The sequence below is a fragment of the Thamnophis sirtalis genome, unplaced genomic scaffold, assembly GCF_051295495.1.
Source record: "Thamnophis sirtalis isolate CommonGarterSnake01/CBP01778 unplaced genomic scaffold, rThaSir2_p1.2 scaffold_6, whole genome shotgun sequence".
Classification (NCBI taxonomy): Eukaryota; Metazoa; Chordata; class Lepidosauria; order Squamata; family Natricidae; genus Thamnophis; species Thamnophis sirtalis.
In genome coordinates this window covers 15,405,634-15,431,015 of record NW_028261386.1, presented here as the reverse complement: position 1 = coordinate 15,431,015, position 25,382 = coordinate 15,405,634, and the positions used below count along the sequence as shown (strand labels likewise).

General features: G+C 43.6%; 1 protein-coding gene across 1 annotated transcript in view; it reads left to right on the top strand.

The window, feature by feature from the left end:
* Nucleotides 1-25,382, top strand: part of ATP2A3 (ATPase sarcoplasmic/endoplasmic reticulum Ca2+ transporting 3) — a 166,536-nt gene that overhangs the window by 127,866 nt on the left and 13,288 nt on the right. The window contains exons 9-15 of the mRNA XM_087717259.1: nt 126-214; nt 9,741-9,843; nt 13,473-13,604; nt 15,021-15,146; nt 18,674-18,892; nt 23,296-23,631; nt 24,711-24,931. Coding sequence (XP_087573385.1) covers nt 126-214; nt 9,741-9,843; nt 13,473-13,604; nt 15,021-15,146; nt 18,674-18,892; nt 23,296-23,631; nt 24,711-24,931 — 1,226 coding nt within the window. The remainder of the gene's footprint in view (nt 1-125; nt 215-9,740; nt 9,844-13,472; nt 13,605-15,020; nt 15,147-18,673; nt 18,893-23,295; nt 23,632-24,710; nt 24,932-25,382) is intronic.

The window sequence follows — 25,382 nt, the reverse complement described above, 5'->3', positions numbered from 1 at the left end:
TTAATAAAAGGGATTTTTGTCGGGACAAGGAGTTTGCTTCAGGCTCTTGGGAAGCCTAGGTAAGAACACCCTTCAACAGTGCAGTCTTTTAATTGCTCCTCTCTTTCTTTCTCCCTTTATTGCAGATGTTCATTGTGGAGAAGATTGAGGACAGTCATTGCAGCTTGCACGAGTTCACCATCACTGGGTCCACCTACACCCCTGAGGGACAAATGTGAGTGGTTCTACTGATCACTAGGAGGCTCTATGCCTTGTTGTTGGAACTTGTGAAGCATTGACGTAAAATCTTTCCAATGTTTGAAAACTGATTGATTGATTGATTTTGCTTCTGAGTCAGTATTAACTCCTGGCAACTGCCTGGACAAGTCCTAGCAGTTTCCTTAGCAACATTTTCAGAAGTGGTTTGGCATTTCTTCCTTTCTAGAGCTGGGAGGGAGTGACTGGCCAAAGTCACGCACCTGGCTTTGTACGTAAGGCATGTCTGAAAGTCACAGACTTCTGGTTTCTAGCCTAGTGTCTTAACCCTTACAGCAAACTGGCTCCCTTTGAAATTATATTTAAAAATTAATACAAAATTCATCTTAAAAAGGAAAACAATCCTATTGTGTCTGTCAGGTGATATCATTGTTTTCAATTTGCTGTGCTGTTTTTCAATCTGTTTTCTGAAAGTTTTAAATTGCCAGCTAATTTAGAATGGATGCCAAAGCAGAAGGATATCTGTCTGTCTGTCTGTCTGTCTATCTATCTTATCTATCTATCTATCTATCTATCCATCCATCCATCCATCCATCCATCCATCCATCCATCCATCCATCCATTCTATCTAGCCAAACCCAGCCACCCACAGGAAACTCTAGGTGGCTTACAATATTAAGAGAGATTCTAGCAGTAAAATAAAAAGCATCATGTTTGTTTAAATTATATTTATTTATGTATGTATATCCTGCCTTTGTAATTTTTATAAATAACTCAAGGCGATAATTGTCCCCATTACTTAATGTCTATGGAGATTCTCAGTCAACCAGGTCAAAGGTACTTTTTCAAGAGGCAACTGGACTTTCTGGATTTTCTTTTTTCTTTTCTTTGAAGAAGTTTCGCTTCTCATCCAAGAAGCTTCTTCATTTACTTACCTAAATACTTACCAAGGGCCTGTTGCTATCTGCAGTGGTGAACCCCAAGTGGGTGGGGAACAGTCTTGCCAGGCAAGACAAATCACAACCTGCATATTAAGTCCAGTTAAGCTGATTTATTGCTCACATCTATACACAGGAATCTAGTCAGCTAATGGCCAGCACTACATTGGCGCTAGATAAGAGTTAGTGGAATTCAAGAGAGACTGTTTGTGGGAATTTAATGACTCTAGGCTGATTCCTCTCTTGACTCCACCTGCAGGCTCTGCCTATTATTCTCCTGCAGGCCTCCAGAATTCGACTCACTGCTTTTGTTGAACAAGCTTTATAGCCCTGCGACATCTCTTTTTTCCCTCCATCCCCAGAGTTATTCAGCTTAAGCCTCAGTAAAGTTTATACATTAATGAAGCCTAAGTGTCTCGCAGTCATTGGGCACTTGCTACAACAAAAGAGAGAGATAATCAGAGGTGGTATTCAGCCCATTCTGACTGGTTCTTGTGAACCAGTAGCGGAAATTTTGAGTAGTTCGGAGAACCGGCAAATACCACCTCTGGCTGGCCCCGCCCCGATCTATTTGTTGCCTCCTGAGTCCCAGATGATCAGCTGGGTCTTCTTTTGTTGCCCTGCACAGGAGAATGGAGCTGGAAAGCAGGTTAGTGGGGTGGGGAGGGAATGGAGATTTTGCAATATCCTTCCCCCAGGAGTGGGGAGGGAATGGGGATTTTGCAGTATCCTTCTCCTGCCATGCCCACCAAGCCATGCCTACCAAGCCACACCCCACCCAACAAGCCACGCCCACAGAACCGGTAGTAAAAAAATTGAATCCCACCACTGGTGATAATTATCTGATTGGGATTAGAGTTGGAAGTTTGTTATTTCACAGCTCATAAGATTAAATAGGAAGATCTAGCTTGTCTAAGCAACCTCTCTTCCAGGTGTTAATTGAAAAATGCAGGTCAATCACAGGACAACATCTTTATAGAATTTTGTCAGGTTTCCCCCCCAAAAAACCTTGTATGCACACACAAGTAAATCTACTAATACATCAAATTAATGTGATATAACCAGCTGCAGTATTTATTTATGGCCATGTTTAGCCTACTTTTTATTAAAGACATCACCAAAACTGGGTGCAATAAAAGAAGCCAGGAAAACTGTATATAATTATAATATGAAAACCGTAAAATGGGAACAGTTAACAATCCCAGGATCATCAGCTCAGCCCAAAGCTTTCAGCAAACGCAGGTAGGCTTTTATTGAACCCCAAAAGCAAATTAGTCTCAGCACCAACCAGAAGTGGAAATTCTATAATTGCAATGCAGTATACCCCACAAAAAGGAATGTGGTGGCTCAGTGGCTAAGACACTGAGATTGTCGATCAGAAAGGTCGGCAATTCAGCCGTTCGAATCCCTAGCGCTGCATAATGGAGTGAGCTTCCGTTACTTGTCCCAGCTTCTGCCAACCTCGCAGTTCGAAAGCATGTAAAAATGCAAGTAGAAAAATAGGCACTACCTTTGGTGGGAAGGTAACAGCATTCTGTGTCCCTTTGGCCTTTAGTCATGCTGGCCACATGACCATGGAGACATCTTCAGACAGCGCTAGCTCTTCGGCTTTGAAACGGAGATGAGCACTGCCCCCTAGAGTCGGGAACGACTAGCACATATTGCGAGGGGAACCTTTGCCTTTACCTATACCCCACAAAGTATGTGAATCACATTCAAAATAAAATAAAACAGAGTAGGGTCATCCCCAAGGAATGAATTCAACTAAATAATCGCATGGGGGCACAGAATTAAAACATGCGTTCCATTGTACCCACCATAAATTTCTACCCATCACACTTGCTTATGTATAAAATAGTTTTGGATGTAACATGTTAATTTAAGAGATTCACTTTTCATCTCTATTTTATTTTTGACACAAAATACCAAAATGACATAATTTGGAGAGACGAATGTTTTGAATTCCATGATGAAATCTCGGCAGCAGTTGGCCGGGTCAAAAACATTTTGCACAGCTCTGAATTATTATTTTGCTGTGATTTAAAGTCCATGGGAAACTATAAGCAGAATAAATTTTCACCAGAGAAAGTGTGACAATTTACACACACCCCTCATGTATTATTGAAGAGTTGAACTGACTATGTTTCTTTTTATCTCTGTTCCCTGCATCTATGGGAATCCACAACTCCTGCCCCAAAGGAGTGTAAATAATACAAATAATTGTAATAGAAAGTTGGATTTACTAGGTCGGTCATAGTTCTTTATAGTTGAGAAATAATTCTTTGGAGCAGGATCTAGAGGAATTTGAATCTAAGAAACAAGAAACAAATAGCTCTAGAAAACTTCCGTATGCAATAGATGACCTACTTACATTGTGCCTCATCACAGAAAATTATTTAGACTCCTTCTATCCTGCCTTTCTTTTCTCTTGACTGTGAGGATGGGCAGATCTGTACATTGTTTTCAGTCCTTCCTTCCTTTCCCCCTTCTCTTTTTCTTCCTTCCTTCCTTCCTTCCTTCCTTCCTTCCTTCCTTCCTTCCTTCCTTCCTTCCTTCCTTTCTTTCTTTCGTTATTTATTTCTGTTTTAGGTTCAATTTGTCCCATTTTTGCATCTCCTGTTTCAGGGCTTTTAATTGCACAAAACTGTATACATTTTCCTTGTACTTCTTGTTAAATATATTTCTGATTACCGTGTTCCTCGATAACAATCATATATCAAAGTTATTTCTTTGTACTAGTGCATCAGGGGCTTCTGTGCACTGAAAGCACCTCATGCCAATAGCATTCAGATGCTGCTTGTTCAAATATACAGTACGCATTTCATCAACCTACATGGCAGTGGTGGGTTCCAGATCCCGTTATAACTGGTATGGTTGGAACGGGCCTGGCAGCGTGCACATGGATGCGTGCAGCGTGCATGCACATGGCACGCAATGTGCGCATGCATCCTAGCGCCTCTGCAATGCTCCAGCTGCTCTGCACAGGTGCTTGTACGTGCCGTGCGCGGAAGCACAGAAGCCTTAAAAGACTGGTAAGGAGCTCGGGCCGGAGCTCAGGCTGGCGGGTGGGCCCTCCGGAGCACCGTACTGGAACGGTATCCGGTGCTCTGGGCAGGCTCCGGTACCCCTGTACCGGGGCCTACCGCCTGCAACCCACTACTGCTGGGTATAAAATGGCAAAACGGAAGACAGATTTTAGAGTATCTTAGAAATTGGGTTTCTAAGGGTTTCCTCAGGGGGTTAACACAAGTTTTATGATGCATATTCCCAGTTTTCCCCCAAGTTCATCTTGACCATAAAAGCAGAAGGTAATGGACTATTAACTGCTACAGTTTGGAGCGTAGTGCAAATATGTACAGCATTCCTAATTTTCCCATGTTTGGTTGCTGTTGTTTGTTTGTTTGCAATGTTCCCATGCTAATGTTTGTTGTGCAATGCGCAAAATAACCCCATATCTGCTAATTGGAAGAGATGGGATGAAATGACCTTGACACACCCAGGAATGAGATTCAGCCAGTTCAGACCGGTTCGGGAGAACCGGTAGTTCCGGCTATCAGTTGGCCCCGCCCACCCACCCCTGTGCGAGACTGTCCTATATTTCCTTTGTTTGAAGCTCAGCTGATAAGTGCGGCAAAGCGGATTGCTGCGCCTCAGCTGTTTTACTCACCAGAGCTGCAGTAGAAGGTAAGTTTTAGAGCTGTTTTCAAATGCACTGCGCATGTGCAAAGCATGTGCTCAGTGAACTGGTTGTTACACCAGTTGAATCCCACCACTGCACAAACCTTTAGTGATGTCCAGGAAAACACATTCATGTGGGCCACCCCCAAGATACTCATACAATATTCTATGTCATTGTTTTTACCAGACGTTCATTGGGATCAATTGGATCCCGGTGGATCCTAATTTCCTCTATTCTGGTACATCCCAGGATGATATCTGTTATCTATCCAAGGTATTGTCTGATAGGGGAGTATTTAATGAGAACAGAATTTGATAAATCTCCAGTAAAATTAGTCCTCTGAGTTCCTGCCAGAGCAAATTAATTGGGTATGGATTGTCATTTCAACCCCCACATTCCCCCATCCCACCTCAAACTCTCCAGGGTTCAAAATTACTTCTACAACTCTGCTTTTGATATCTGCAGTGGGCAAATGACAACATTGGTGTGATGAAGTGACTCAAATGCTTCAGGTGACATCCTTGTGTCAGATATCAGGGTGCAGATAGTCATGGCATGATGCTCATGTTGTATGATGCTCATGTTGACATTTTGCTGCTGCTGTGGCTATCCACAAAAGATTTAAATAAGCTCCCTGGAGCCTTGCATAAAATTTAGTTGCAATATGCTTTATCCAACTTTCTTTTGAGATGCTAGCAAATAAGGCAAAGCAAAAATTCCCTTACGTCCAGCTTCATTCTTGTGATTTCCTAGAGAGGCCCATGTCATTTTCCTGGGCACAGTGTGACAATAATATCCCATTATCTTCTTTGCACATATTTTTTTTCTTTTTATTCAACTCCAGTCCAGTGATTTTGTCCTGGTCTCCAATCTGGGTATGTGATGGGTCTATGACGACTCTCCATGGCCAACTCACTATAGCCAACTCATTGTGGGACAACTCACCATAGCAACTCACCACGGGACAAGAGTTACACTAATATTGAAGAAATAGTGGAATAGAATCATTAATAAAAGATGCCAAAGAAGGAACAAAATGAAATGTGAGACAAAAATTAAAATAATTTTGAATGGTTTAAAATAGTTAAATTGTTGAATTGCCCTGCAGTGTGTTGTCTTGTGGCAAGTTGGCCATGGTGAGTTGGCCTTGGAAAGTTGGCCATGGTGAATTGGCCTTGGAGAGTTGACCATGGAAAGTTGGCCTTGAAGAGTTGACTGTGGAGAGTTGGCCTTGGAGAGTTGGCCATGGAGAGTTGGCCTTGGAGAGTTGGCTGTGGTGAGTTGGCTGTGGAGAGTTGACTGTGGAGAGTTGGCCTTGGAGAGTTGACTGTGGAGAGGTGGCTGTGGAGAGTTGACCTTGGAGAGTTGACCATGGAAAGTTGGCCTTGAAGAGTTGACCATGGAGAGTTGGCTATGGAGAGTTGACTGTGGAGAGTTGGCCTTGGAGAGTTGGCCATGGAGAGTTGGCTGTGGTGAGTTGGCTATGGAAGGTTGACCATGGAGAGTTGCCTTGGAGAGTTGGCCGTGGTGAATTGGCTATGGAGAGTTGACCATGGAGAGTTGACTGTAGGGGGTTGTCCCATTCTATATTAACTGACTCCAAATCTTAGATTTTTGTGAGATACTAAGGCTTTCTTTTAAATAATCAAAAGGGCTTAAAAATAAGAAAAAAACAGGACTGTGATTCCCCCCTCCCCACTTACCACCCTTACTTCTGCTTCTCTAGGATCATTTCAGCACCGAAAGGTGTTAATTTGCCTCTTCTTTTGGAAATGTAAACTCTTCTTTCCTGTGAAGATTCTTGTGTGCCTTTAATTAGCAAGTTGCTTTTCCATCACAGCTGTACTTTGTCCAAGACATTGAGGGAAAGGGTACAATTTGTCAGTCTCATAGGAGCCACTCACTGACAGACGGCCTTCTTCCGACATTCCTTTAAAAAGGCTCTTTCACAGGAATTTGTCTGGACAAATCTCTGTGTGTGTGCGCCCACACACATGCTAATTGGAAGCTGACCTTCCCATAAGACATTGTCAAAGGGTAGACTTCAGCCTACAATATGGACAAAGCTCTTCTCCTTTTATGAAAGTAATCAGATCGCCAAGGTGGAGCACGTCCTTTGCAGAAGAAAAGTCCCAGCAACCTCCAAATGGAAAAGATGAGAAGGCCATCCAAAACCTTAGAGAGTTATGGACCATCAGCAAATGTGCCTGTGAGAAGACCTGTAAACATGAGTAAAGGGCATTGGTGGGGGGGGAAGTTTCAGAATAATTAGAGACTAGTGATGCTTATGAAGGAGATACTAAATTGTGGATCCACCTGGTTTGATTGTCACTAAATACCTGAAGTTTCAGGTGAAGGGATGTCTTCAAATCAACCTTCTCTAATCTGCTGTTTTCTACTTACACCTCAAGTCGCAGAATGTCCAACATTATCATCAGCTGTGATCGTATTGGCTGAGAATCCTGGGAGTTTTAGTTGTTCTGACCTAGGCTTCACAAAATCACAAATCAGACTCCTCGTCCTGACAAAGCCTCTTTTTATTAAGCTAATGGGAATTCCTTTCATTCATATCCAGCAAAGTCCCAGTAAACACTTTCAAGGGTGAATTTACAACCTTATCAGGATTGGAGAGCTGCCAGACTGATATCTTCCAAACACAATGCTATACAAGAATGCTGTACAAGAAAATCTCCTCTTGGCAAGGAGTCTCTGAGAGTCACAAACAAATCTTCACGCTAATTAAGCGAACTAATTGTCTCCTGCAAACTCCACTCCCCTTTCGCTCCTCTTTATTTCCTATGGGAGGGGCCATTCACTGTCCACCTGTGCCTTTATTCCTGAGACAGCCCTTGTTCCTTAACTGTTCCCTTCCCCTGGCAGCTCTGCGCATGCACATATCGGGAACAAGCTCCAGCTGTTCTTCTGCTCCACTGATCTCCAACTCTGAAGGCAGCTGATAACTGTCGGACGGCCCTGGCCCCATCTCTGCCTCCGATGCAGAGCACTCATCAGAACCTTCCCCAGACTCCAGGACTGGCCCATGTTCCTTCCCAACCTCTCACTGTCTGAGTCTACCACCAGCTCCACTGGCGGGGCACAACATTAGTTCTTACAGATTTGGAGGACAGGAAAATGGTACTTGTTGCCAGTGGCTTTCAGATCTGATCTTTCTCCCATCTGAAGGTGCTGGTGGCATCTTCTCCTTCCATTGCTTATGCTCCACCATTATGCAATTGTTGCTTTTCTATAAAATCCCTTTATCTTGAATTGGGATCCATCTAGGTCAGTTCTTTCTGTTCTGATATTGGCAACAGCTCTCCAAATCATCAAAAATATTCTTCTCACTCTTGCTACCTCACATTCCTTTTGGACCCCTATGCCTTACCTCCCCCTCACTTATGGTTTCACGGTGTCCTAGAGAATCAAATGTTGTAATGTTAGCCAGTTGGTGGCATTTTAGAATTCAGAAGAGAGACCTGCAAATTGGAAGATTTCCTTCTTTCCCCTGTTAACAAAAAAAAACAAATAATTAAATATCACATAAAAGTAGATATATTTGGAAATAAAGTAATTTCAGAATATTTTTTTCTAATTCTAGGTGGTCCAGTTAGGCTGCCTTATCTATAGGTAGAAAAGGTAAAGGTTTCCCCTTTTCAGTCATGTCTGATTCAAGGGGGGCACAGTGCACATCTCTGTTTCTTAGGCAAGAGAGCCAGCATTGTCCAAAGATTCTTCCGTGGTCATGTGGCCAGCATGACTATATGTTAGTTTCCCATCAAAGTGGTACCTATTCTAAAAAAAATTCTATTTATCTTCTTGCCTTTGCATGGTTTCATACTGCTAGATTGTCAGTTGCTGGGGCAGGAACTACCCCCAGTGGGCTACTGGGGATTTGCAGTGGTTTGGAAGAACCTCTAGCTAAGATTCTGTGCAGTTCGAAGAACCCCCAAATCCCACCCATGGCTGGCCCCTCCCTCCCCTCCCTGGAGTTTCCACGCAGCCCCTTTTGGATGCAAGTTAAGTGCAGGGCGCGCGTGGAGGCTTGACACGGAGACCTGAAAAACGGGCCTACTGGAAGTTTGGGAAAGCCAGAAACAGGCTTGTTTCTGGTCTCCAAAGGGCCCCTGGAGTCTGGGAAGGCTGTTTCATAACCCCAGAGGCTTGCACAACCCTCCAAAGCCCGGGGAGGGCAAAACACCCCCCCCCCATGGTACAGGAGGCTGACTAGGCCACGCCCACCATGGCCACACCCAGCCAGCAACGGGGCAGAGAACCCCTTGCTAAAAATGTTTGAAGCCCACCCCTGAATTCATCCCATCACACAGTGCTTAGGTTTCGAACTGACGACCTTCTGGTTGACAAGCCCAGCGTCCTAACCACTAGGCCACCCATAAGCATAACAAAAGTCCCACTCAGTCAGAGTCCAGGATCTATGCTGAGCCTGGGGAAGCAGCACCCAGCCAATGGCATTGGGAAGAAGATTTCATAGCTCTGTTGAAATAATCGTTCTGGATCTCCATTGCTTCTGCTGCTTCCAGCATCTTCATAAGCCCCACCATTGTGTTAAAGCTTTTTACTCTTGAATTCAGCTTCACAGTCAGGTCTAAGGACCTGCAACTGACTGAGACAGACAAAAGCATAAAACTATATTTTGTAGAAATATGTTACTGAAAGACTGCTGGAACAGATTACTTGCCAGTTATGGAACTTGTCCTAAGTCTCTTCGACAGTTTTCTTCTAGGAAAGCTATGGTAAGATATAGTACTTAATAAATAATTTTTTAAAAAAATCTATGTACTTTTAAAAACATCAATGTAAATCAATGTTATGTCGATTACTGCATCTTGCTTGCAAAGTATGTAAGTTTCTTCATTGCCAGTGGGATAAAATTTCACTTTATTTCCCCTCTTCTCCCTTTAAAATGGCAGCTTAAAGAATGAACACCCTGTCAAGTGTGGAGAATTTGATGGCTTAGTTGAACTTGCAACCATTTGTGCCCTTTGCAATGATTCTTCGCTGGATTATAATGAGGTGAGTTTTTTTGTTATTAGTACCATGTTCCCCGAAAATACAACCCACCCCGAAAGTAAGTCCTAGCTTGATTTTACATGTGCGGCGAATATAAGCCCTACGTCCAAAATAAGCCCTAGTTAAGACCCCGCCCACTCCAGGGTGCGGGGAGGGGGGCGAGTCGCACAGGTAAAAATTAAACTAGGGTGGGGATGGGGGAGGGGTGGAGCTGCCCTACTAACAGGCCTTGCACACCCCAACACCCGCCTTGCCTTGCAGGCCCACTTCTTCTGCGGCCGCTTGCTCATGCACATCAGCCCTGGCCTCTGTTTTGCCATCAGAGGCCCTTCTGAAAAGGCCTCTGCAGCCGATAACAGAGCTCCAGATCGATCCAGAATTCTGCTATCGGATGCAGAGGGCTTTTCAGCAGGCCTCTGACAGCAAAATGGAAGCCAGGGGTTGTGCATGTATCAATCTAGAGCCCGTTCCTCAGCTGCAGAGGCCTTTCTGAAAGGTCTCTGATAGCGAAACGGAGGTCAGAGGCAATGCATTCCAGCGGCAGCAAGCGGCTGCAGAAGAAGTGGGCCTGCAGTGGGCTCCTGCTGGGTGGGGCTGTTGATGCCATCGTGGTGAGGTGAGTCAGTAATTAGATATCCCCCCCCAAAAAAAATAAGACTTGGTGCTTTTTCTGGGTGTCAAAAAAATAAACAAAACTGGGTCTTATTTTTAGGGAAACACAATATTAGCAATAGCTTTAGCAATCTTAGACTTATATACCACTCCGTAGTGCTTTACAGCATTTCTCTGAGTGGTTTACAATGCAAGCACATTGTTCCCAACAATTTGGGTCCTCATTTTACCGACCTCGGAAGGATGGGAGGCTGAGTCAACATCAGGATCAAACTCCAGACTGTGGGCAGAGTTATCCTGCAATAATGCATTCTTACCATTGTGCCACCAGGGCTCATATATTATATATCAGGTCAGGAAGAAAATCATACAATGATTTTCAAATTTTACAATGGCAGCTCAGCCTGCCATTCCTAGAAGAGCTTTCTCCGGTTTGAACTGTGAAGTCTGCCTGGAGCGGAAGGAAATTGTGATTGAGATTGAAGAAGGCTTCACTTTTAAAATGAATTTGTCATTTCATTTCATGTGCAAAAATGAGTATGATATAGGTGTCAGTCTTAATTTTCAGGGAGGGGGAAATAGCTTTCAAAAAAGTATGTATCCTATTTGAATAATTTTCTTGAAGCTTAAAAGTAGAAAGATAAAAATTCTACTAATTGAGATAAAAGAAGAAGTGCAAAAAGAAAAAAAGAGGGAAGGGAAAAATAGCTCAAAGAAAAGAGAAACATACCCTGTTCTATTGTAAAACCCTTTAATTAAATTAATTAATTAATTAATTTAAAAAGGTAATTTAAAGTTTAAAAGTTATTTTTTTTAAAGTTTAATTTAAAACCTTTTATTTTAAAGAGTTGTTTTAAAAAGAATTTCCCAGTAAAGTTTACAATCTCTTTCAATGTAAGTTTCAGAACTAGGATAGGGGCACTTCTTACGACTCCGGTCTAAAAGAAGCTGTCATATATTCCATACATTTTACAGCATGTAGATCAGTGGTGGGATTCAGCTAGTTCGCACCTATTCGGGAGAACCGGTTGGTAACTTTCTAAGTAGTTCAGAGAACCGATAGTTGGAAGAAATCTCCTTTTGCTTTTTTCCACTTTACAGGGCTAATCCTGTAAGGCAGTGGTTCCCAGTAGAGCTGGCTGGAGAATTCTTGGAGTTGAAGTCCACAAGTCTTAAAGTTGCCAGGTTTGGGAACCACTGCTGTAAGGAAGGCAGGAAGGAAACATTCTAGTGTTGTTTCTAGCCTAATCTTTATTGACCTGCTTACAGAAACTGCCTCTCCGGTTAACCCTTATTATACTGTAACAGCTAAGGCGAAGCTCCCATCAACCTGAGTGACCTTGAGTTGGCCAAGCCCACACAGTCACATGACCACCGAGCCCCACCTACCCAGATAGTCATTAGGGCAGAGAACCGGTTGTTAAATTATTTGAATCCCACCACTGATGTAGATGAATTCCACTCCTATAGAAATAAGTCACACATTAGTGGAGTTTCAACCCTTGATTTCCAGTCAAGCAATTCAAATGGTTTTGGTTTTCAAAAAAATATCTGACAATATTAATAGAGTAGAGTAAGAGCCACGGTGGCGCAGTGGTTAAGAGTGCAGTATTGCTGGCTACTTCTGCTGATCCCCTGCTGCCAGAAGTTTGGCAGATCGAATCTCACCAGGCTCAAGGTTGACTCCGCCGAAGAGTCCTTCCCAAGTGGGTAAAAATAAGGACCCAGATTGTTGGGGGCAATTGGCTGACTCTGTAATCTGCTTAGAGAGGACTGCAAAAGCACTATGAAGTGGTATATAAGTCTAAGAGCTATTGCTAATGATGATTCTGGGCACATCATCGGAAGCCTTTTGGAAGCAGTTACTCCAGTGAAAGTGTCCATGACAAAGACAAGGGGGAACAGGGCATGTCAGATGATTAAACTGTTTTTGTATCTGATTCTATGCAGAGCGGATGTATAGACACACACGTGAGGATTTCGGGGAATGAAATTGATTTTGGAAGGGAAAAAAAATCTTGTTTGTTTTACCGTTTCCTGTGTAGAAATAATATATCCTTTTAGATATATTAATCAGAAATTATTATTTTTCCTACCTACCGTATATACTCGAGTATAGGCCGACCCAAATATAAGCCGAGGCACCTAATTTTACCACAAAAAACTGGAAAAGTTATTGACTCGAGTATAAGCCTAGGGTGGGAAATGCAGCAGCTACCGATAAATTTCAAAAATAAAAATAGATACCAATAATGCCATTGCCCATTGAATAACATATACAGCCTGCCTGTGCCCATTAAATATACAGTAGCCATTGTAAAAATTTGCTCTGCATAACAAATTATTATCACACAATACCGGTGTATTCAATGAAATACTTCACTCACCTCATGATGCTGATGTCCCGCTGTGATGATGATGTCCCGCCTCCTATGACACACGGCACAGTGATTCCTATCATTGGATCACTGTACCAGAGGAGGTGGGACATCGCTATGTGGCTGCTTGCCATAACAAGGAGGAGGTGGGACATCGTTGCAGAGCGGCAGGAGGGGGAGGAAGGGGAATCGTAAGATAGCCCTGCATTACATTAGAACGTGAGGAGGGGGGATGGTGCGGTGCACGCTGCGCGGCAAACTGACACAGAGAGAGGGGAAACTCAGGGGCGCTGGGCCATTCACGAGCGTCACCCAGCGGCATGGCCCCGCCCCTTTTTCTCCTCCATTTCGGGCAAATTTTTCACTGACTCGAGTATAAGCCGAGGCGGCTTTTTTCAGCTCAAAAAGTGGGCTGAAAAACTAGGCTTATACTTGAGTATATACAGTACGTGTTAAACAGACATATTACACCACACTCTTTATTTTACTGGGTTTTTTGTTTTGTTTTTAACATTGAGATTTGAACATCCAACCTCACCAAACTTAACACAATAAGTTCCAACAAGCTAGGTTGCAGTGCCTACCACTGCAAGAGAGGCATTTTGCTTTTGTTTTAACTGCACCTTCCCTTTTGGTTTCTAGTCCAAGAAAGTTTATGAAAAGGTGGGCGAAGCAACAGAAACAGCCTTGACCTGCCTTGTAGAGAAGATGAATGTTTTCAATACAGACACCGGAGGTTTTTCCAAAGTAGAAAGAGCCAGTGCCTGCAACACGGTGAGTAAAGGGTTAATTTCTCCAGGGTGTAGAAACAGAAGGAGGGATCCAGTGGCTTAGTGGCTAAGATGCTGAACTTGTACAGTTTGGTGATTGGAATCCCTAGCACCATGTAATAGAGTGAGCTCACGTTACTTGTCCCAGCTTCTGCCAACGTAGCAGTTCGAAAACACGTAAAAAATGCAAGTAGAAAAATAGGAACCACCTTTGGTGGGAAGGTAACAGCGTTCCATGCGCCTTTGGTGTTTAGTCATGTCGGCCACATCACCACGGACACGTCTTGGCTCTTCGGCTTTGAAAAGGAGATGAGCACCCCCCCCCTAGAGTCAGGAACGACTAGCACATATGTGTGAGGGGAACCTTTGCCTTTACTTTAGAAACAGAAGAAATGTTAGCACAACATTTGCGATCTTTAAACGGGGACTCGCAGACCATGTTTAACCGTGGTTTGCCCAATAAAAGCCTATTCCTAGCCATAAACCATTGCTACATTTCTCTGCAGGGGAGAAATGGGGGAAATTCCAGAGCACTAAGGCATTGCCAATCACTGTGTTAATTGTTGGAAGCTGCCTTGAGGCATAATGGAAAAGCAGGACGTAAATCCAATAACTCCACAAATAACAAAATATTACATTTGGTGATTTCTTGACATCCGTCAGCGACCCATTCGTGTAGTTATGCATACAATAATTGCCTTGTAACTCTATCCAGAATTGTTTTTAACTTGCAAATTCTTTATTATCTGTTAGATAATAAATAAATAGACCTCTGCTGGGTGCAAAATATTCCTAGGCTATGTAACCAAGTCTCTGTTTCAATGCCATAATTCTTTGGCCTGGCAAGGAAGGTCTGGAATTGGAATTGGCAACCAATGGACCAAATGCAGTTTGTCTGCCCCGGAGGCTTTCCAGAACCTGCCATTAAACTTTGGTGACAAAGTATCAACCTTCAGATCATGATATTTTCATGCAATTAAAAAACCAGAAGAGGGGTATCAAATTTTTCAAAGTCTTAATGTAGCTTTAAAAAAAAAAAAAAAAAAATCCCTCCTGTGCGCACTCAAAAGGAGCAGACAAATATAACAATGTTTTTGGCAATGACCAGATTTTCTGTAGGATATCCTTTTGCCCAGACAGAGAAAACAAAGTGGCCCTTTCATTTGTTTTTCCTTCTGATCTTTTAGGGCTGAGAACAAATATAATACTCTGAAAAGAACATGCATGGCGTAGACAGCATATTTTGCATTCCAGACGCTACTCTGCTTTTGTGAGCTATGCATCTAGAATGTTTATATGTATCTGTACCTTTAGAAGTTGCTTAACAAAAACGTTAATCTATATTCAAGGACAATTCCTACGGAGGAGACTTTGATGGTTTCCTATTGTCATTTCTCTTCCCCACTCCACCCCTTTACAGGTAATCAAAAAGCTGATGAAGAAGGAATGCACCCTTGAATTTTCCCGGGACCGCAAGTCCATGTCTGTGTATTGCACACCTGTGGCCTCCAGTCACAACTCCTCGAGTGGCAAGCTCTTTGTCAAGGTAACAGCCGGCATCAGGTCCAGCTGTGGCGAAGGCACTGTTAGAGACACCGCTGCTATGGCTTTCTCTAGGCACTGGACTTGACAAGTCAAATGGTGGTGTGGCTATGGAAGTATTTCACTTTTCAATGGGACACACACACTGGCTTGGCAAGGATTGTTGCTGCTATGGACTTTTTGGAGGCCATGGATCTTAGCACAATGTTACAGAGCAATAGTCCTGTCCAGGATCTCAGCCCAAAGGCCATGTTTTTTCCCCCAGGATGCTCCATGGCTCCATTCCATCTCTGTGTTTTCCATTTCTTCTTCTTCTCCTCCTCCAACTCCATAGTCATTGTTCAGTCCTGATTACATGTTCTCATTTGTCTCTTCATTTCCCCACACCCATCCTTAGGATAGGGGACTGGAGACTAAAACATATGAAGAACGGTTGCAGGAACTGGGTATGTCTAGTTTAATAGAAAGAAGGACTAGGGGAGACGTGATAGCAGTCTTCCAATATCTCAGGGGTTGCCACAAAGAAGAGGGAGCCAAACTATTCTCCAAGGCACCAGAGGGTAGAACCAGAAGCAATGGGTGGAAACTAATCAAGGAGAGAAGCAACTTAGAACTGAGGAGAAATTTCCTGATAGTTAGAACAATTAATCAGTGGAACAACTTGCCTCCAGAAGTTGTGAATGCTCCGACACTGGAAGTCTTGAAGATGTTGGATAGCCATCTGTCTGAAATAGTATAGGGTTTCCTGCCTAGGCAAGGGGTTGGACTAGAAGACCTCCAAGGTCCCTTTCAACTCTGCTATTGTATTGTATAGTTTTCTTTATTCCTTTTTTTAATATAAATTTTTATTTTGAACACATAAACAGATCAACAAAAACAAACACATGACTTAAGACAACATAGGAACAAGAAGTTCCATCATATATCATACAGCAGTTCCGTATCGGTTTCTTTGCAGTTAGTGTTTTCCCTTCTATACATATCTATCTTGTATGCATGGTCTCTTTATTCGTTATCCATTTTTATGTACAATTCTATATTTATTTATACTTAGCTATTTATAACCAAATATATACCTATATTGTGCTATATATTCTTACTGTCATTTATTCTCCTACATACAATTATAGGTATACATTCACATGGTTATTCTTTTTCTTTGCCATTTTTATACTATTGTTATTCCATTTAAAAGGTTATAAGGTACAGTTTGGATTGTTTTGTTTACCATCCCTAGCACCTGTTATGACACCACCTTATTTTCTCTTTCTTTTCTTTTCTCCCTCCCTTCCTTTCTACTTCTTTATTCCTAAAATTCTTAATTTTTTTAGAGTTTAGATTCCCCTCAAATTCCTCAGCACTTCCCCCTAATGCATCGATGAGTTTGCTGTGGTGTCCAGAGGAGGAAATCCTTTAGGGATTAGAGCACTGTTTTTCAACTTGGCAACTTTAAGATGCGTGGAAACAACTCTCAGAATTCTCCAGCCAGAATGGGAATTCTGGGAATAGAAATCCAGGCATCTTAAAAGTTGCCAAGTTTGAAAAACACTGCCCTAGAGTGCATGGGGTGGGCAATGATGGCCCCTTGATGACCTGTGGACTTCAACTCCCAGAATTCCTCAGCCAAACCAGTCATGCTAGCTCAGGAATTCTGGGAGTTGAAGTTCACAGGTTACAAAGGAGCGTTGCCCATTTTGCTCTAGAGCAGGGTTGTCAAATTCCCAGCTCGCAGGCTGGATGTCTTCCGTGCTGGCCACACCCATGCCTGGTTTAGCAAAGGGGGTGAAGTCCCTCTACGTCATGTGACACCGCCATGACGACGTGAGTTTGACACCCCTGCTCTAGAGGATTCAACTCTGTCTGTTTAGGACATTTAGGAAGAAATATCCATCTAGGTTTAGTTCCAAGTGGAGGGAAAGACACTGGAAACATGGAGGCTGTTTAGAAAGATGGTTTAATGGTGGACAGGATCACATGCCTTGGAGCTCCTGGGTGAAAAGGGGGAAGACATGCTGAAACCTCCTGGGTTTTATGCCCACTCTGGGCTTTGAACTTCTTGAGGTACCAGAAGAGTATCCTGATTGGTTGCTGTCAGAGGTCATAGCTAGCTTTGTAGGTTGTTCAACCCAAGTTTGGTTGAAACTTGGTGGGTGGTGCAATGAAGAACAATGAAATGGGGTAGATCTTTGTTATGTAGAATAGACTGACCTAGGCCTTAATGGCCTATTAACAAAGGTGTGGGAATGAGTTTCTGCCTCTCTGAGTTTCTACTTCTCTTTTTATGGAAAATATTCTGCCCTTTTAATATTTCCTAAAATATTTCATTTTTCTAGGAGAGGGGTGGGTGCTAACTTCCTACAATGGTTTTGCTTTAAGTAAGGAAATGATTTGTGCCTGTTGGATTTTTCCCCACTCTTTCTTCCCTTTCCCTGATAACTTTGACCCAAAGAATGAGTGTTTGTGTTTCAAAATAAATATTGATTTAATCTCGTAGAGATTCCCTTAAAGTCCTGTGTTTCCACTAGGGGGTGCTCTTTGACCAATTTTCAGTTAGTATTTGGAGAGAGAAAATAAGCATTCTGACCTAATGAATTAACTATCCTTTGCTGGAAGAAGCATTTATTTTTCACACAGCTTAGCAAAATTGCCTCCGGCCATTGATCACATTCTCAAATGTAAGCTAATCACATCACAGACATAAATTTAAAATAAAATAAACTTCCAAGTATGTTGAATGCCCTTCATTTCTTTACTATTCAAGTGTTTACTAATTTCCTCTTTGATTAGATGAATAAACGACATTAGGCTAAAACTTTTGGAGACAAGGCCAAACCAAGATTTACAGGGTTTAAAATCACACACACATCCCATAGGTCTCAGTTCAGTTTCAGTTTATTGCATTTATATGCCGCCCTTTTCCCCCAAAGGGGACTCAGGGCGGCTCACAACTCGAACCAGGGAAGGGGGATACAGACAAAAAGTTTAAAAAACAAAGCATAACAATACATAATTTAAAACACAACAATCATACCATTCGAGACGCGGGCAACAGCTCTTTAGCCCCAGGCCTGTCAGAACAGCCAGGTTTTAAGGGCTGTGCGGAAGGCCTGGAGGGTGGTGAGGGTTCGAATCTCCATGGGGAGTTCATTCCAGAGGGTCGGAGCAGCCACAGAGAAGGCTCTCCTCCGGGTAGTCGCCAGTCGACACTGGCCAGCGGATGGAATTCGGAGGAGGCCTAATCTGTGGGATCTAATCGGTCTGTTGGAGGTAATTGGCAGCAGGCAGTCTCTCAAGTACCCAGGTCCAATACCATGAAGGGCTTTATAAGTGACGACTAGCACCTTGAAGCGTATCCGGAGACCAATAGGCAGCCAGTGCAGCTCGCGGAGGATAGGTGTAACGTGGGTGAACCGAGGTACACCCACGATCGCTCGCGCGGCTGCATTCTGGACAAGCTGAAGTCTCTGAGTCTCTAAGAGCTTACCTGCTGGATCGTCTGGGTCAGTTCAGAAATTTCTTTTCTTTCTCAAGGGCGCTCCGGAAAGTGTCATTGAGCGCTGCAGTTACGTTCGTATCGGCGTAAACCAAGTCCCTTTGACTTCTTCCATCAAAGAGAAGATCCTCTCCAAGATCCGGGAATGGGGTACCGGCATCGACACACTACGCTGTCTCGCCTTGGCCACAAGGGACCATCCACCTCGGAAAGAGGACATGCATCTCGATGACTCCAACCAGTTCGTCAACTATGAAGTAAGTGAGGCTGGCTAGAGCAGGGTTGTCAAACTCGATTTCATTGAGGGCTGCATCAGGGTTGTGTTTTACCTTAGGGCCCACATGCCACAGGGGGTACGCAGAGCCCTCTCTGCGGGCATGTGAGCCATCGCCCAAGTCAGCTCCACTGCGCATACACACGGGCCTCCCACCAGCCAGCTGATTTTTGGGACTCCGCTGGGAGCCCGCACATGAGTGGGGGGAATGGCGCGCACGCACCTCCCGTTTTGGTGCTAGCAGGCCTCCCTGAAGCCTCCTGGGACCAAAAACAGGGGGGCGCAGCACAGCACACCCCCACCTCCTTGTTTTTGGTCACAGAAGGCTTTGGGGAGGCCTGCTAGCACCAACACGGGGGTTGCGCGTGGGGGGGGGAGGCCTGCAGGGAGGCCTTGCATTATAGGTGTCGGCACATGTGCGCTTTCGCCACCCAAGGGGAAAAAAAGGTTCGCTATCACTGCCTTTAGGGGCCGGGGTGGGTGTGGCTGAGCTAGTCGTGGCCGTCACTTGTGTCGGGGGCACCTGTGGTGGCCTGAGTGTTCTGCCAGCAAAAACGGGCTCCCGGGCTCTGTTTTTGACTGCGATGGCCTCCTGCAACCCTCTGCCAGCAAAACAGCCCTCCCCCCTCCCCAAGCTCCGTTTTCGCTGGCAGAGGGTTGCAGCTGGCCATCCCAGCCAAAAACAGAGCTTGGGAGCCTGTGTTCGCTGGCAGAGGTACCGTGGGCTGGTCCTTCGTTGTTTCCGGAGTGACCCTGCGGGCCAGATCTAAGCATCCCACGGGCTGGATCTGGCCTTGGGGCCTTGAGTTTGACACCCCTCGGCTAGAAGGTACCCTTCATTTAGTGACCGTTCAAAGTTACAACACTGAAAGAAGTTACTTACGACCATTTTTTCACATTCATGAGCCTTGCAGCATCCCCGTGGTCACATGATCAAAATTCTGATGCTTGGCATACAACTGGCACAGTGGTGGGATTCAAATATTTTTACTACCAGTTCTGTGGGCGTGGATTGGTAGATGTGGCATGGCTTGGTGGGCATGGTGTGGCTTGGTGGGCATGGCAGGGGAAGGCTACTGCAAAATCCCTATTCCTTCCCCAATGCAGGGGAAGGATACTGTAGAATCTCCATTCCCTTCCCACTCCAGGGGAAGGTTACTGCAAAATCCCCATTTTCTCCTGATCAGCTGGGACTCAGGAGGCAGAGAATAGTTGTGGGTGGGGCCAATCAGAGGTGGTATTTACCGGTTCTCCAAACTACTCAGAATTTTCACTACTGGTTCTCCAGAACTGCTCAGAACCTACTGAATGCCGCCTGTGCTCTGGCACGTACAGTATTTAGGATAGTTGCAATGTCCTAGAGTGGGCCTTAAGTTAAGGCCTGAAAGGAGGACAGAAACTTATCATCTACTACATAACAACAATGACTCAACTTTAGGAGATTCAGAGATGCACAAGCAAACTAAACTAGAGGCTTTCCTCTGCAGTGCCTACTAGTGGCACAAATGCATATTTTTCTTATTTGAGAACTGCATTGAGAAGTACAGTGTTACTTGAATTGTATTCCAGGATTAGTTTGTCTTCAGCTGAGAGAATTTGCAATGATTTAAGACTTAACAAAAAGGCTCAGACATCTTTCATTAAGGTCTTCATGCCATAGATATATTATTTACCATAGGAAAAGAACATATTCCACACTCCTTTTTAAAAAAAAATTCTAGAAAAAAACAGCTTTAGGAAAAAACAACAAAAACCTCCCCCCCCCCTTATTTTTCTTTTTTTTTCCAGGACTTCCCATCTCTACTGAAGTCATGTAATATCTTTTGTAACCTGACAAGCAAAGTCAGTGGGGAAGCCAGATTTACTTTAAAAACCATGTTAATAACTTAACAATTGCAGTTATTCACTTAACAACTATGGCAAGAAAGCTGTAAAATAGGGTTTAGCTCATTTAATAACTGTCTTGCTTAGCAACAGGAATTTGGGGCTCAATTGTGGTCGAAGTCAAGGACTACTGTATTAAAAACAAGGGCATCAAACTCACCGCATCACGTTGCCATCATGACATTTCACGACGTTTTACGCTTTGCGGAACTGGGGTGGGCGTGGTCTGCATCTGATGCGTCTGGCCTGCGGGCCTCCAGTTTGACACCCCTGCCTTACAGAATCTATCCACCCCATAAATCTAAACCAGCCACAAATTATACTGAAAAGTTAAGTCTTTTAAAGACATTGATACAGTAAAATAATAAGTTCCTAACTTAAAAATAGATCACAGCAATACATTTCAAGAGGAATTGTGCAGGGGTTATTGTGAGGTTATTGTGGGGAGGCATGTGGTTTTAAGGTTCTCCTCTTCTAGGTACAGTATGTCAGATTCTAATCAACTTCTCAACAGCGGTCACCTCCACAAAACATTTTCCCTAGATCGGTGATGGCGAACCTTTTCAGCACCGACTGCCCAAACCGGAACACATGCACATGTGTGTGCCCCAGCGCACCGGAAACCCAAAAGCCAGCTGGCTGGCGCGCACCTGCCTGTTTTTTGGCGGTTTTCAGGCCGTTTTTGGGCTGTTTTCAGGCTGTTTGGGGGGGGGCTGAAAAATGGCTGGAAAACAGCCCAAAAATGGCCTGTATTTTGCGCATTTTTCAGGCTGTTTTCAGGTCGTTTTCCGGCGCTCTGGCACCTGCAAAGACCAGGTGGTGACAGTGTGCGTGCCCACAGAGAGAGCTCTGCGTGCCACCTCTGCCATAGGTTTGCCATCACGGCCCTAGATCCAAAGTTTAGAAAGTAGAACTTTGGAAAGATGTATTCCCTCCCTTCCTTTTGCCTGCAGACTAAGTTGACCTTTTTTTTTTTTTGCATAATATTTTTATTTCCATTTCATTCTATACAATCACATGTTTACTGTGCATAACCGGGGCATATAACATTGAGTAATAAACACAGCCTTGACTTATATAGAAAATGCCCCATACAATACAAACCCAATATACCACCTTGACCCACCATACACCCTCTTTCAACCCCCTCCAACTTTCATTCTTCCTTCTCACATACCCCTCTACACCTACTTCCCCTCCCCCTCTATCTAACCCTAACCCTATCACTCCCTCTCTTAATCCATTCCCTCCCTTCCTTCTCCTCCTCCTCTCTCTCACCCTCTCCACCCTCCTCCTTCTTTCACTCATCTCCTCCCTTCGGTATACTTCTATTACCTTCCAATATATTCGGTTTGTTCTGTTTTAACACTAACATTAAAAAGCCACAGTATACAAGTGGAATCATGTACTTTAGAATTTTAACACATATTATATTTCCCCCCCTCCCCCCTCCCCCTAGATCCCCACCTCCCTTCCCTCCCCCCGACTTCCCAGAGCCCATACATGGTATAACTTTTGGACAATCACAGTCTAAAATATCTCTACATTGAACTCAGCTTCTTACTGTTACCCAAATTTTAAACAGTTTAAGTTGTTACTGATACTAAGCATAAGCTATCTGGAGTTTCTTAATCCCATATTTACTTTCTGTATAATCAATCCATTTTTTCCAGTCTCGTTTATATCTCTTGTTTGAATGTTCTTTGAGATATGCTGAAATTTTTGCCATTTCGGCTAAGTTTATAACTTTCAAAGTCCATTCTTGAATTGTAGGCAAGTCTTTCTTCTTCCAATATTGCGCCACCAAGAGTCTTGCTGCCGTTATTAAGTACAGAACCAAATTAGTCTCGGCTACCGTAAAGTCAATACATATACCTAGTAAAAACAGCTGGGCGGTGAATTTTATCCTTCTTTTGAAGATATTTTGCAGGATCCACCATATTTTTATCCAAAATGCCTTAACATTACGACATGTCCACCATATATGAAAATATGTAGCATCAAGAGAACCACATCTCCAACATTTAGGCTGAACATTCGGATACATAGAAGCAAGCTTTTTGGGATCTAAGTGCCATCTATAAAACATCTTATAAAAATTTTCTCTCAGATTTTGTGCTTGTGTAAATTTCACATTTCTTACCCAAATTCTTTCCCATGTGTCCAGCATTATTGGTTCCTCAATATTCTGAGCCCATTTTATCATACAGTCCTTAATCAGTTCCGTTTCAGAATCCATCTGTATTAATACATTATATATCCTCTTTATATGCATTGAGCTTTGATCTCTTATTTGTTTAAACAAATTATCCTCAACTTTTACAAAGCCAATTTTTTGATCTGTTTTCCACGTGGCCTGTAGTTGACCATACTGAAACCACGTTTGAGCTACCTTCTCTTCTTTAAGTACCTCTAAAGATTTTAATTGCAACACCCCTCTTTCTAAAATAAGAAGTTGTCTATAGGTGGTTCTATCGTGTTTTTGTTCTATATTCATATTAGACTAAGTTGACCTTTGTCGGCTGTGTGGGAATGCTGGACCCTCCTCGGAAGGAAGTGGTGTCAGCTATCGAAATGTGCAAGAAAGCGGGCATCCGCGTCATCATGATCACCGGAGACAACAAAGGAACAGCCGTGGCTATCTGCCGGAGGATTGGGATCTTCTCAGAGAGCGAGGAGGTGGCCGACAAAGCCTACACGGGCCGAGAATTTGACGATCTCTCACCAGAAGCCCAAAGCAATGCCTGCCGTTCAGCTCGATGCTTTGCCCGGGTAGAGCCTGCGCATAAGTCCAAGATAGTTGAATACTTACAGTCATTCAATGAAATCACAGCGATGGTGAGTTCAGATGGTCTTTGGATCCTCCAGATTTACTTACAGGTATTGGAGGATAGCATGGCAATGCAGATGAAAAGCAAGATATAACTCAAATAACTAAGTAAATAGGGTTGCATGTATTCTTCAGGTTTCTTTCTCCTTCCTTGGATGAGAATCCATCTATAGAGCCAAGGTGGCGCAGTGGTTAAATGCAGCACTGCAGGCTACTGCTAGATCAGCAGTTCAGTGGTTCAAATCCCACCGGCTCAGGGTTGACTCAGCCTTCCATCCTTCCGAGGTGGGTAAAATGAGGACCCAGATTGTTGGGGGCAATATGCTGACTCTCTGTAAACCGCTTAGAGAGGGCTGAAAGCCCTATGAAGCGGTATATAAGTCTACTGCTATTGCTATAGTCTATTCAGTGTTTCTCAACTATGGCAACTTGAAGACTTTAGAGCCGAGGTGGCGCAGTGGTTAAATGCAGCACTGCAGGCTACTTCAGCTGACTGCAGTTCTGCAGTTCGGCTGTTCAAATCTCACCGGCTCAGGGTTGACTCAGCCTTCCATCCTTCCGAGGTGGGTAAAGTGAGGACCCGGATTGTTGTTGGGGGCAATATGCTGACTCTGTAAACCGCTTAGAGAGGGCTGAAAGCCCTATGAAGCGGTATATAAGTCTAACTGCTATTTAACTTCACCAGGCTGGCTAGGGAATTCTGGGAGTTGAAGTCCACCCAACATCAAACTGCCAAGGTTGAGAAACACTGGTCTAGTCTTTGCATCTGGTGCTATCCAGATACTACGTTGGACTTCAATTCCAAGAAGTCTTGGGCATGTTGGGTGGAAATTTGGGAAATTACTAATCCATCACATCTGGACTAGGTAAGGAAAAACTAGTATAACTATACCTAGTTTAACAACACATCAAAAAGATATAGATAGACTAGTCGAGAATTATCCATCATTGCTATTTTGACAGTCTAAATGAGCTTTCGAGTTCATTTGTCTTCTGATTTTTCTGGTTGGCCAGTGTTGGACACAGTTCCCAAGCAAGACACTGGATTACGCACATCTTTGGGCAAAACTAACTTTGTTTTCTCTAGACTGGTGACGGAGTGAACGATGCCCCTGCTTTGAAAAAAGCTGAAATTGGTATCGCAATGGGCTCCGGAACAGCGGTGGCCAAATCGGCTGCAGAGATGGTTTTGTCAGATGATAATTTTTCTACCATTGTGGCTGCTGTGGAGGAGGGCAGAGCTATTTACAACAATATGAAGCAGTTCATCCGCTACCTCATTTCTTCTAACGTTGGAGAAGTCGTCTGGTAAGAGCATTAAGGCAGCCCTGGTCAGAACAGAAAATAATGAAGCGTAGATAAAATAGTTATGGCATTCTTGATTTCATCGATCAGAAACATTCTGTGGAGATCTTGGTGCTTTCTGAGTTTGGTGAAGTCATCAAGGACTCCACCATTCAACTCTGGGTACATATATTCTATTGGTGATGGACATTTTGGTTGGAGATGGCTGTAAGCCGCCCGGAGTCCTTCGGGATTGGGCGGCCTATAAACTAAACTAAACTAAACTAAACTAAACTAAACTAAACTAAACTAAACTAAACTAAACTAAACTAAACTAAACTAAACTAAACTGGAACACTGGGAGAGCTATATGTCATCCCCATCCCCCTGTCCCCACATATAGTCAACTGCTACAAGAGGCAATTCTCCAGCACATCGCTGGAAATAATGCAAACTATGTCAAATATTGTTCTTG